The sequence below is a fragment of the Salvelinus namaycush genome, chromosome 22 (genome assembly GCF_016432855.1).
Source record: "Salvelinus namaycush isolate Seneca chromosome 22, SaNama_1.0, whole genome shotgun sequence".
Classification (NCBI taxonomy): domain Eukaryota; kingdom Metazoa; phylum Chordata; class Actinopteri; order Salmoniformes; family Salmonidae; genus Salvelinus; species Salvelinus namaycush.
This window is the reverse complement of record NC_052328.1, coordinates 23,906,339-23,920,060: the sequence shown is the minus strand read 5'-3', so window position 1 is coordinate 23,920,060 and position 13,722 is coordinate 23,906,339. Positions and strand designations below refer to the sequence as shown.

General features: G+C 40.8%; 1 protein-coding gene across 1 annotated transcript in view; it reads left to right on the top strand.

Annotated features, from left to right (window-relative positions):
• ccser2a (coiled-coil serine-rich protein 2a) overlaps positions 1-13,722 on the top strand; it is a 67,610-nt gene that overhangs the window by 36,036 nt on the left and 17,852 nt on the right. The window contains exons 4-5 of the mRNA XM_038960770.1: positions 97-302; positions 11,364-11,481. Coding sequence (XP_038816698.1) covers positions 97-302; positions 11,364-11,481 — 324 coding nt within the window. The remainder of the gene's footprint in view (positions 1-96; positions 303-11,363; positions 11,482-13,722) is intronic.

Here is a 13,722-nt window from a genome sequence, read left to right as displayed (position 1 = left end):
CTAGAGCTTTGATAACACTGCTTCAGTCCCGGCATTCCTGACAGTCAGTAAAATGTACAGTATGAACTGTTTGGCCTGTTTGTGTCCCCTGTGCAGGGCGGAAGGAGGAAGTTGTGGTGAGGACAGTCCTTGACATCCTGCCCCCAGAGAGGGGAGACTTCCTTCAGGGCTCGTCTCTGGAGCTGTCCCCCTCCAACAGCTCGGGGGGCACTTACATGTGGGACGAGGAGGATCTGGAGCCCCTGGGACCCAGAACACACCCATGTGAGAGCTATGATGACTCAGACCGCCTCAACAGCATGGTGAGTCAACGCTTGGTTTGCCCCAGGGTACCAAATTCATACACACGGAAACACCCATATTTACCTGGCTGGTCAGATACAGTCAGAACATAGAGAGGGTCAGGAGAATATTTAGTCATTGTTTAGAAAAACGGACTGTTTTATTGTCCGCAATTCCCTTGTCTTCCGCTTGTCTTCCGCTTAGCATACACTTGATATAGTATCACAGACTAGTAATGACATACTGTCATTTCTGTATGATGCACAGTACAGTACAAAGTTAATTCATCTGATTGACTAGTGTTGGTATTCACCAGAGGCTTGATAGTGTGTACCTTTGACCCTATTATGTCAGTCCAGTCCTCTCAGCAAGAGCTACCTGCTTTATTCTATCAATTGATCCCGCTGCTAAAAATTCTGTTAAATTAGATCCTTAATTAGGGATTAGGAGAACAAAGACTCAGGTCAGAAAGGGAATGTGAATGCCAAGGCTGCCAGCCACCCACTCCCAACCAAGGTCTCCCTCCTTTGAGGTTCCCAGATTCAGGAATGTCTGCATAGCTCCTTACAAGCCACATATGATCTCCTGGAGATAATCGAACAGTTTCTTTCTGTTTTCCTCTCTGTGTTCCGGTGCCATTGGCTCTGGAATGTTTAACGAGCTTAATGACAGGGATTTAAAACAGTTAATCAGCTTAGTCTTTTCTTCCCTTCCTCTGGGGTTTACCATTACATGAAGACACAGAACTGTTGACCGAACACTGGTGCATAGACAACTGAGACAGTGTGTATTGAGGAGAGAGCTGTCTGGGGATGCCAACTGTTCTGAGTGGGTGTGAGTGACTCTCTCTAATATATAATAATAATATTTAGCAGACGCTTTTATCCAAACGACTTAAAGTCATGCGAACGGCTTCGGGAATCGAACCCACAATCCAACAGCCATAAATCATTGCACTGATACAATGACAAAAGACATTCATGTATCTGGTAAGCCTAGTAGAATAGGGTCCATCTAACATACTGTGTCCTAAATGTTTGGCCTATTGGGTCAAAGCACCCTTGAGATGTGCTGCATTTGTTTGGAACACGTGATGCAGAGCAAACACAGAAAAGTAAAGCATGTATGTAGGGTGACACCATGTGGCCAAAGCCATTTGTTACACTGATAAAGAAGTATAGATTGGAGTAGAACAGGGGACTCTGTAATAACATATTGTACGGAATTCATTTGTACTGTAGTGAAGCCGTCTCTAGAGTAATGCAAGGTCTCTTTCATGATCATGTGACACGTCAATTGCTATGGAAATGCTGGGATGTGTTTTTCAATGATGTTAAAGTTAATTATGATGCAACTATGACGGTGATACGATATGAATTACAATTATCATCATGAATATCAAGGCTATACGCACTACATGTTACACACGCAGACACTCAACCATGCAAATTGGCGGAGTTATTATTTATTTGGACAGCAGACATTATAATCTTACTCTTATACAGACATCGTACACACTCACTAAATCACATCCAATATCATACACATCAACCTACTCAGATTTGCTACACACATAATATCTTGTCTCAATTTTCTAACATCTGTGGCATTGGCTCACAGGCAAACAGGCAAGGGAATAAAACAGATATTGCTAGAACCTTTTTCTTGAATTATAAATATCAGACATTTGAAAGCTCTAGTTTTGACTGTCATAATATCTCTGATGGAAGTAACTTTACAAGCACTAATTATGGTCAATTTAGACTGAGAATAGTATCTAGTTATGGTAAGGGGTGAAATAAGTATAACCAGTTATAATTGTAACAGTTTAGCAGATTATAAATAAAGAAGATCAGTCTTTACTTGGCTAAAAGAAAAGGAATATAACATATACTGTTTACAGGAAACTTACTCTACATCCTTAGATGAAGTTGCGTGGAAAAAGGAATGTGGTGGTGAAATAATTACTGTCATGGACAAAAGAACTCAAAAGGTGTGATGATATTAATTAACAAACATTTTGATCTGAATGTGCAAATAGTCACGAATGATTTGCAAGAAAGGTGGATATTTTTTAATATGAAAGTGGATGAAAAAGAGATTTGGCTCATTAATCTATATGGTCCAAATCAGGATGATCCATACTTTTTCGAAAACATTTATACCAATTTATTGAACTTACAGGCAACAAATTGTCACGCCCTGGGCTTAGTTATCTTTGTTTTCTTTATTATTTTAGTTAGGTCAGGGTGTGACATGGGGGATGTTTGTGTGTTTTTGTCTCGTCTAGGGTGTTTGTATTGTCTAGGGGGTGTTTGTAGAGTTCATGGGGTTGTGTTCATTGTAGGTGTTTATGTAAGTCTATGGTTGCCTAGATTGGTTCTCAATTAGAGACAGCTGTCTATCGTTGTCTCTGACTGGGAGCCATATTTAGGCAGCCATAGTCATTAGGTAGGTTGTGGGTGATTGTCTATGTGTAAGTTGCCAGTGTCTGCACTTATTGTTTGTATAGCTTCACGTTCGTCTGTTTGTTGTTTTATTTAGTTTGTATAGTGTTCGTTTCGTTTTCGTCTTCATTAAAGAAGTATGTATTGTTATCACGCTGCGCCTTGGTCCTCCTCTCTTTCACTTTACGACAATCGTGACACAAATGATCAAATCATTATGGTAGGAGACTATAACACAGTGTTAAGTACCTCAATGGACCGTAAAGGTAATCACTCTACAAACTATCATCACCGTGCCCTTAAGGAATCACAAATATTATGGACACATTAGAAATAGTTAATATTTGGAGACTAAAAAACCCTGACATAGTGAGATTTACATGGAGGAGACTTAATCAAGCTAGTCGTCTTGACTACTTTCTTGTCTCTTTCTCTCTTGCATCAAAGGTTAAAAAAGTTTTAATAGGAGACAGAATGCGATCGGATCATCATTTAATTGGCATTCACATAACTCTTATAGATTTTCCACGTGGACGGTGATATTGGAAATTGTATCGAAGTTTACTGGAGGACAACCTATTTTTAACTAAGACAAAATAATTTAACTGAATTTTTCCAGTATAATATAGGTTCCGCAAATCCCCTTATTGTTTGAGATACCTTCAAATGTACCTTCAGAGGTCATTCAATTCAATATTCATCAATAATAAAAAAGCAGTTTCTGTCTAAAGAGACAAGACAAACTAATAGTACAGGTAGATAGCAATAAAAATGACACTACAGAGATACAAAATATGTATGAGGAAAAACAAAAATAACTTGAGGAATTATTCAAGAACAATCTAATGTAATCTATTACAAAAATAAATCAAACTGGATGGAATATGGATAAAAATGCACAAAATGCTTCCTGAATCTCCAGTACAGGAACGCTAACAAATAAAATTTGGAGAAACTCGTTACTGAAGACGGAGTCATCTATGATTCTCTGAATTATATTTTAAAAGAGGAAGCTAATTATTTTAGGCAGATGTTCTCTTTTCCGTCCCATCCTATCCCACTGAATGAAGATTACGGCAAGGAATTCTTAGTATATCCTTTTTTGATATACTAAAAGCTCCATTGTTAGATTGTTTTAACTACTCCTATAGAAATGGTAGTCTGTCAGGTACTCAGCAGGAAGGTCTGATTTCTCTATTATTAAAACAAGACCCAGATGGCAAATATAAAGACCCAGTCTATCTAAGAAACTGGAGGCCCCTTACACTTCAATGTTGTAATGCAAAAATACTAGCGAAATGCATAGGTTTTACCAGGTATTGTTCATCCTGATCAGACAGGTTTTTTACATGGACGATACATTGAAGATAATATATACGACAACTACTAGAAATAATAGAACGTCATGAAACATCTAAGAGGCCAGGCCTGGTATCTATAGCTGATAAAGTAAAACTGGATTTTAATTATAAATGCCTCTTATAAAATGGGTAAAAATAATGTATAGCAACCCCATGTGTAAAATAGTAAATAACGGCTACTTCTCAGAGAGTTTTGAATTGTCAAGAGGAGTTAAACAAGGGTGGCCGCTGTCACCATATCTATTCGTTATGGCCATCGAAATGCTAGCCATTAAAATCAGATCCAATAACCACATTAGAGGATTAGAAATCCAAGGTTTAAAAACAAAGGTGTCCATGAATGCCGATAACTCAAGTTTTATATTAAGTCCGCAAGCTAGATCCCTGCAATGTCTCATTGAAGATCTAGATACATTTTCTGGACTCTCTGGACTAAAACCTAATTATGATAAGTGTACAATATTACGTATTCGATCTTTAAAAAATTCTAATTTTACATTACCCTGCAGTTTACCTATAAAATGGGCTGACGGTGAAGTAGACATACTTTGTATTCATATCACAAAAGATATAAATGAGCTCTCCACAAGGAATTTCAAAAGAAAACTTGTAAAACTAGACAAGATCCTGCAACCACGGAGAGATAAATACCTGTCTATTTATGGAAAAAAATTGCCCTGATTTAACTCCTTAGTCATATCTCAGTTTACTCACTTATGGCGCTGCCTACTCCTAATGATTCATTTTTAAAATCATATGAGCAAAAAAATGTTCGCTTAACTTGGGACGCTAAACCAGACAAGATAAAATGTGCCTATCTATATAATGAATATGAATTGGGTGGGTTGAGATGATTAAATATAAAAGCACTAAACCTCTCTCTAAAAACTTCAGTTATTCAACCCTAAATGGTTCTCAAGTAGATTACTAAGAAAAGCTCATCCATTGTTTAAAAACTGCCTTTGTGCTGATTGCCATGTCTCACTTTCGATTAATTGAAAAGGATACTTTTTTCAAAGTATCTCTCTTTTTCCAACAAACATTGCAGAGCTAAGCTATAATTTCAATTTCATCCCCCTGAAAAGATGGAACAAATATTACAACACATTTTATGACTGAACTCAAATGTGTTGGTTGATTTAAAAAAAAAAAAGTTTTTATGGGTATTATTTTTTTTTTTTTGTATTTCACCTTTATTTAACCAGGTAGGCCAGTTGAAAACAAGTTCTCATTTACAACTGCGACCTGGCCAGGACAAAAGTACAGTCAACAACAATAGAAACATCTATATACAGTGTGTGCAAATGGAGTAAACAGGTAAGGCAATAAATAGGCAATAGTAGCGAAGTAATTACATTTTAGCAGATTAACACTGGAGTGATAGATGTGCAGATGATGATGTAGGAAGGTGTTCCTAATGTTTTGTACACAGTGTAGACAGACAAGTCTCTTAAGAGGCAACAGCCAACCATGATGATCTGTCGTCTGGTGTTGGATTAACCTGACAAACGTCTTATGATCCTGTGTTGTAAAAGAGCTTCATAACACAGAACCCAGACAAAAAAAATCAGTTATGCTGTGTTGCAATACCTCTGTGACTCCACTTGATGGCAGTGTTAAGTTAAATATGACATAAGTGTGTGTGTGGTAAGAGAAGTACATCACCTGGTTTCCATGTTTTTCACTTGATGATTTCCTATAGCCTGCTGTTGAGTAGTAGACAGCCAGCTTCATAATTAGAAGTACCCCTACCCTCATATTAGAGGTTTTAATGCATTATAATAGCATTTTATTAATCTCTGTTTTGGATATAAATGGCATGATATTTTGTTGAACTCGAGCGATACGTTCACATTCCCATTCTTCCCCCTGCTTGCGCGTGTACAAGCATCCTGCAGATGAAAGTTGATGCTTGTCTGTTTTGTGGATATTGGCAAAGATATGTCCTAAATGGGCTATAATGATATGGCAACAGCTAATATTTATTTGGCTCGATTTGGTTGCTATAGAGACCGTCACTATCATCACAATGGAAACAAGAATGTAAGTGCATGCATATGCATGAAAAAGTAACATTTGAGTCCAACAAAATGAAATATAACAGTCTGGATAAAGTTCGAAATGACACGATATGTACAACATCTAAAGACCTGCCTCACTATATTGGGAGCTTTGCTGTTTCTAAAATGCCGTATTTGGGTGTTTCTGTAGCCGTTGTTCATGTTTTCTGCTTCCCCTCATACTGCCCAATGAGCCCGAGGAGGTCTATCGCTGTTGGGGTAAGTTTCTCAAAACCGAGTGAAATCAAAACGTGTATGAACACTTCTGTAGCCTTTCATTTTTATAAAAACATGTGCTTTGGTTAAAAATAGCCAGTGGAAGACATATTGTAGAGTGGCTGTCTGTATTCATTCTAATGTACCTGAAATGGCTATTTCCACCGAAATGCTGTCACTGATAGACATTGGAATAAACAATGTGAAGCCACTCTCTCTTCTATTCTTTTCACTTACTCTCTCCTTGGCCTGTTTATTCCTTATTTCTGCAGATACCTAGTATTTGCTGTGTTTTTATTTGAACTCGGCTTCTCTCATGTGAGACATATCCTCTCAGTAGCAGAGCAAGCTCCTGACGGCGCTCTGTCTCTAATCCTCGCCTCCTCTCTGACTTCAAAGCCGCAGAGCTGCTGCTTCTTGATTTATTTATTTGGATCTAATGTTAGGCTTTGTAGCGCTGGGTGGTGACAGCCTAATTCATTAGCAGATAAATGAGCTAGGTGTTAAGCCTTTCTCTCTGCAGTACACTGCTGTTATAGTACACACACTCAGCAAGCAGACTGTTGTCATATTAGTTGGCAATTTCTGCGTGGCAAACAAAGCAGCCTAGATATTAGCTAACATGTCCCTACATTGTCTTGTCTGATAATTAATTGATTTCTTATTTCTCTCTCTTGCCTTCTGTCTTCCCTCTTAGTATATGACATATGTCTGCATGCATTTATAGCTGCTATACTGAACCAATGTGTCGTCAGCCAGAACCCGTAGAAACACAGTTGATAGTGGTTACTACTGTTTTTTGAAAGTATTTACAATGATGACGGTGATCTGTGTCAGCCCTAAGATTAGTGGGCTCAATGTAGTCATCATATTTTCCTGTTGGTTGCTGACCACAGTGGAAACTATTAGTAACTCCCTTAGTCTGTTTTAAATGTGATAGTCGAAGGTCTCCATTTAATCTCCATTTAGACTGTCATTTTGTTCCACAACATAACATTCTAAAACTGTCTAGTTTTGCCTCCTCGCGTCTTTCCTTATATAGCCTGCTTGATGTAAACCAGGCTTACTTTTACTTTGCTGCTTTTGGGTTTGTTGAATTGATTATGAAGTTGATAAAAGCAGTCAAGTGTGGGCAGGCAGGCAAGGCAAAGGCAGGCACCTGGTTGAAGGAGGCATAATGAAGGCAGAGGTTTATGAAAAGAGTGGAGGACGAATCTGTCACTCACTTATCCCCGTAGCTCTGTTCTCATCAAATAGAGATGACAGGAGGATGAAAATGGAACGAAGAGGGAGAGATGTATGTAGTGTAATTATGAAAGGCCTAATTCCCTCATGCCAAGTACAAAGAGACACCGTATCAGAACACACACACACCAAATACAAGCACCACTTTAGCACTGTCCTTAAATACCTAACCCTGTAAACAGTGTCGTTTCAAGTCATTTATTATAGTCAGCTAGATGGACAACAGCTTATTGTCTTGTCATTTAGCATAAATCCGACCGCCGCCGCTCTCAAGCCGTATTCACACACTGGCGTCAGAATCCGCTTCTGCTTCCGCAAATGAAAGCGTTCATATAATGTCCCCCATTTTTCCCATTTGAAATCTGGATGAATTTAAACCAATCTACACCGACCACTCTCCCTCCAACACATTCTGGTGGGTTCAGGTTGGCTGAACGAAGGGGCACCTGTCACCAGAAGCAGAGAAAATAGAGCAGTGATCTATTTCTCACCACTTCTGCCGCCCATATGACCGTCGGGTTCCGCTGGGCAAAGCGGAAATAAAACGTTCGTTGACTCTCTATGGTGGTCAATGCGGATTCCGCTTTTTGGAACGTTTCTTTATGCGAGGTCACTGTAGGCAGTCAGAGGGCAAATGATCCTGGCACCGGATTATTTCCTCACTGGAATAGCTGGATCTAATGGAAAATGTGAAAATTCTGCTTGTGTTCCTACCAGTACAAAATCCAGCCTGTGAGCTCATAATTTTTGTGGACAGACACACGTAACATAAATGGTATCGTAGCGTCTGTCAACAGACTGCGGGGTATGACAATTAATGAGAAATGTTATGTTTTACTGGTTTTTAGTCTCTGATTATCTGGACAAGTCACGATTTTGAAGGTCTTTCAAATGTAGCTGTTCTAAAAAAAAGTTTTAAATGTACAGTGAAACCTTTGCCTATCACCTTTAACCATCCCAACTCTGAATGTCCCAACCTAAAGCAGCACAACTGACCTTAGATCAGCGCTATGGGGCCATCTCTCCTTAAATCTCTCTTTTGTGCCCAAGTCAGTATCATCCTAGTGTCCTTGGAAGGGAAGTTCTGCTCTCATCAATCTCTCTAACACTTTCCGTGCTCATAGTGACCCTCTAATTGTCCCTGTAAAAGTCAATAAGCCCTTTGCAGCAACGGACGCCTAGATTACACCACATTACATCCTTTGTAGAACCACAGAGAATGGTCATATGCAGTTGGCTAGAGCCTGAGAATTGAGTTTGGGGGAAATGCATTAGTTCAAGAGCAGTAAATGAGTCGAATAATTGGATTACAAAGAAGTGCTATCATTGTAGAGGTAGAGGGCATATTTTATATTTAAAGGACAAGCTTAGTGCTTTCAACTCAGAACTTCAGTGTAGAATAAGTTCAACATAATGTCATTGTGGAGGCATACTCACACACAGGTTAGTAAAACTTTATTTGGAGATACTGTATTGGTCTTTTATCAAAGAAACAGTTTTGAAATCTTCAGTATGTTACATTGCAGTAAGCCCCACTGTGTTACATTTAGTCTGGGAATGACCTTCAATTAGAGGGAAGATCTACTGAAGGAGCAGCAGTTGATCTGCAGGCAGCTCTGAAGCCTTCATTGAGAGTTATGGGAAGCAGAATGGACATGTAATGAAAATGCCATGATAATTCTAATCTCAGGCAGAGGGGCTGGTGACTACGTCTGAGAATCTGCGACAGCTATTGATTTGAACAGTTTCAGACTAATTTCTTAAGCCCCTCTAGGATGTATTAGACGTTTGGATGTTTATATTTGTACCCATGATTCCTTATACAGTAGAACAATCATTTACCCAGAAGTTAGTCTTTTTCATTTGTTCTAGTTTCATGTTGTATTGATTACGTTTCTGGGTTAGGCAGGCTGAAGTTCTGCAGGGCTTGGGTTGTGGGGGCAAAGCTACATCATATATTAATCACACTAGTGGGTCATATACTAGTGGGTCATATGAGGTCATCTGTGTGTGTTTTGAGCCTCAGCTAACCTCAGATTCATATCTGAACAGAGAGTTGTGTTTGTTTGAAGTTTCAATTCAATATGTGGTTGAATGGGCCAAGGCTTTTCCTTTGGTTTATTATTCTCCATTGATCTCCCCACCGGGTGCAGATTGAGAGGGTAGTAGGGAGAAGATGGGGAATGTGAGGTTAACTGACTGAGGGACACAGAATGGTGCAGGAATTTCCATAGCATGTTACAGTCCCTGTGCACAACCACAGCAAAATGCATCCTGAATTGATGTAATCATAATGTGAATAATGTGTAACCTCAATCGATTAAATATTTGAACAACGTGTAAACTCAATGAATGAAATATCTTTATATGAAAGATGTATGGCGAGAGAGATGGATAATCATGCTAATCCTGAAAATCAGTTGCCCATTAGTCTGCATCTACTGAACAGGCAGGAGGTGTAGCACCACTGAGGGGACCACCACTGGAGCTAGCTTCATTTCAACATGGGGACCTGCTGTGGTACTGTGGTTCTGTTGGACCCCCCAGTTCTCTCTGTTTGGCTGGCGGTTCCAACGTCAGAGCCCCAGGGCAGTCAGCTGGAGTGGGATTTGTGTGAAATATGACCCCAGATTCCCAGTTCATTCAACCAGCCTTTTTCTCCTCCTTGGGGGAGATTATGTGGCCCGCTCAGCTAAGCTGCAGCCTGCCAGTGTGAAATGCCATTTCCTCTCGAGCAACGTGCCGTGACTAAGGCCTGCTCTGCATGAGGAACCTCTAGAGGAGAGAGGGATGGAGTGGGGGTGGGGGAGGAGGTGAGGAGAATGGAAGAGAGCGAGGAGACGAGAGGAAGAGGACAGAGAAAGGGAAAAAGAGAGTGGGAGAAGTAAAGAGGGTGATAATAGAAGTAGTAAAAAAGCAGAGGAGGGTGCAGAGGAGAGCAGGCGTGTGGGAGAAAGACTGAGTACAGTTCAGTTGGGTGCACTGGCAGATATAAGTATGGATCAGAAGATATTGGATTGTTATTTTTCTGTTTTCTATCATGGTTCCCTGCTTCAATGCCAGTTTTTGATTTAGATAACCATTCTCTAACCTTTAATAACACAACATCCATTAAATACCACCAACCCCATCATTTTGTGGGTACATGTTCAAGTAAAGGTATTTTCATTTTCTGCTGAAGCACAACATTGCCTGGGAATTGATGCTTTGGAAAGCAAAAAGGTGAGGAGTACAAATCAACACTTCATACTTTGAAGTAATAATTTGTACTCTTGCCTTTTTTGCTTTTGGGTATGTTATGCTTTGAATTCAACAACAAGCAAAGTGCAGACTATTTTAGCTTTAATAATAAGACATACTTACCGATTTTATATTATTATACTCATTCAAGAGTGATGTTTCTTTTGAGAAATTCATTTCTGCAAATCTTTTGTTGTTCTTGTTGTTTTGAATAACAACCTGTGTTTGTCCGTGAGAATCTGATTCAAAGGGAGAACTGTTAGCATAAAAATGTACTCACTACTTTTGCACCGGCAGACAAAAACAGTGAACTAATCATGCCTTTACAGATGGGAGCGTTGTGAGATGTTTTTTGAAATACCCCGACATTCTGTACAATCTTTTTTTGAGGATCTCTTGTGAACTGACAAAACAAAACAGTTCGCTTACTCGCTTGAGTATTGTCATAATATAAATTGAATCGAAATAACATAACATCAATTGAACCAACTTTTGTCTCTTCCACCATGCAGGACATTCTGAACAACCTGGACCCCCTGGAGCCAGCTGACCTGGAGGACGACGACCTCATGCTGGACGTGGACCTCCCCGAGGACGGATCTCTACGAACACAGACAACAGTGGCTCCAGGTACAGTCACCGCTTCCTTCATCTTTCCCCAGGCTTGGTGCTCAACACTAATGATTGGTTCAGTAGAGCCCTAATCATTCCAATTAAAGCCTAATCACTGTGACCAGACACTCTCACCTTTTGAGTGTAGCTCTTGATTCCATTCTGTAAATGTAATCATGGCACACCTATGGAAATGACAATTTAATCTCTAATCATGACTCATTCCTCTGGTCCTATTTCAACTGCTGATTAGGTAAGGAGATAGTTTTGGTGAATAGGTCTCTATTCTCAGAGACAGCAGGATTGTATTTGTGTGTGTATGTGTGCTGTGGGTGTGTGTGGGCATCTATGTGTGTGTCTGCGTTATACAAGCCATCACAAACTCCCTACGTCAGAGATCATCGGTCATTGATCATGAATCTTAGGTAATGAAGTCTCCACTGTATTGTGAATGCCATACTGACAGTGTCATTCATGGCGAATGCAGTTCTTTCCACTGCTCTGAAAACACTTGGCCCAGTGTGAGACTGCTGACCAGTCTTGCCAAAGGATTGCTAACAAGGGTCCCTTTATGACCATAAAACTCACAGACAACCCAAAGTGCATCTCGTTCTGTCTCTACAGAACATACACACAAACACACACACAGACTGGTTTTTCAGTTCACAGAGCGCTACATTGAGTGTGTTGTGTTTGTGTGTGTGTGTGTGTGTGTGTGTGACAGGAACGTTCACTCTGAAGGATTGTGAATCCAACCGGCATCCTGGAAAGAGACCGTATTTATTTATAGCTCTATGTCATAGCGAGGGGTCGTAGTTGAGGGACAGGGGAGCGGACAGAGGGTCCAGCCATGCTCAGCCCTCCGTGGCAGGCCTAAAGAGAGGGGAGGAAAGGAGAGAGCTTCAATGTAGCATAGCCTTAGGCCCATCCTCCCTCTCCTCCCCTTCCTCCCTCCTTCCCATGGGCACAGGCTCTGCCAGCCAAGCAGGAAGGGGAAGGGAAAAGGAGGCCCTGCTATTTTCTCCTGAAGGCAGGCTCCAGCTCCAATGACAGGAGAGGTCCTGGTGGTCTCTCCCCACCCTGCCCAAGCCGGTGACTCCCAGCCTGGCCACAGACACAGCCACCCCAGCCTCTCCCTCTCTGGCCACTTGGGGAGTTTCTCCGGAAACAGACAGCAGGGTGGAAGAGTTTCTCCAGCCCTTTAAAAAGCTGACTAGGACTTTAGCCCACTCTTTTCCCTCTTCATTTTACTACTTTGGATTTGTAATCTTTGGATTTGAGTTTTGTACATGTTGAGAAGAAGTTCACGGATGTTGCAGAGCATGTTGGAATGTAGCAGGTCACTTCTGGAATTACTGGGCTAACTATTTAGACGGGGTCGTCTTCAGTTGCGGTATGTGGAGAGAGGCTGGGTAAGGTATTTGTCTAGTCCTCAGCTGAAGAACTCTCATGCTACAACCGTAAGATTGAGTTATTTGAAGACTGGCACACAATTTTATGCAGTTTGTCTTTTTTATTTTGTCTCAGTTCATTAATGGCTTGTTTGATTAGAGTGTTGCCAAATATTTATGTTCCTTGGTTGCTCTATTTGGAAGAGTAATTGTGTGTCTGTCTGTGTCTGTAATGTAAGTATTTTGTGGGTGGGTGTTTTGTGGGTGTGTATGAGTTTGTTAATTTTCTCTGTTGATGTTAACCCCTGAGAGTCATACTGTCTGACTGTTGGTCTTAGCTTGAAGCTAGAACTGCCTTCTTCTTGGGTTTGATGTCTTATTCAGTACAAATCAGTGAATGTGTTATGAGATGAAAAACTGCTTGAAGTATCATTATTTCACTATTTGTTGTGTGTGTGTGTGTGTGTGTGTGTGTGTGTGTGCGCCGTGTGTGTGTGTGTGTGCGCCGTGTGTGTGTGCACCGTGTGTGTGTGTGTGCGCCGTGTGTGTGTGTGTGCGCCGTGTGTGTGTGTGTGCGCCGTGTGTGTGTGTGTGCGCCGTGTGTGTGTGTGTGCGCCGTGTGTGTGTGTGTGCGCCGTGTGTGTGTGTGTGTGCGCCGTGTGTGTGTGTGTGCGCGCGTGTGTGTGTGCGTGCGCGCGTGCGTGCGTGCGTGTGTGCGTGTGTGCGTGCGTGCGAACAAATAAAAGTCCCCTAAGTTAATCTTGTCCCATGAGGCAATGTTTGTGTATGCTTGGCAGAGTGTATACAGGACTCTGTTTACCGGAATGGTATTGAACACATCAAACAAATGGAAGCCACGTTTGACTCC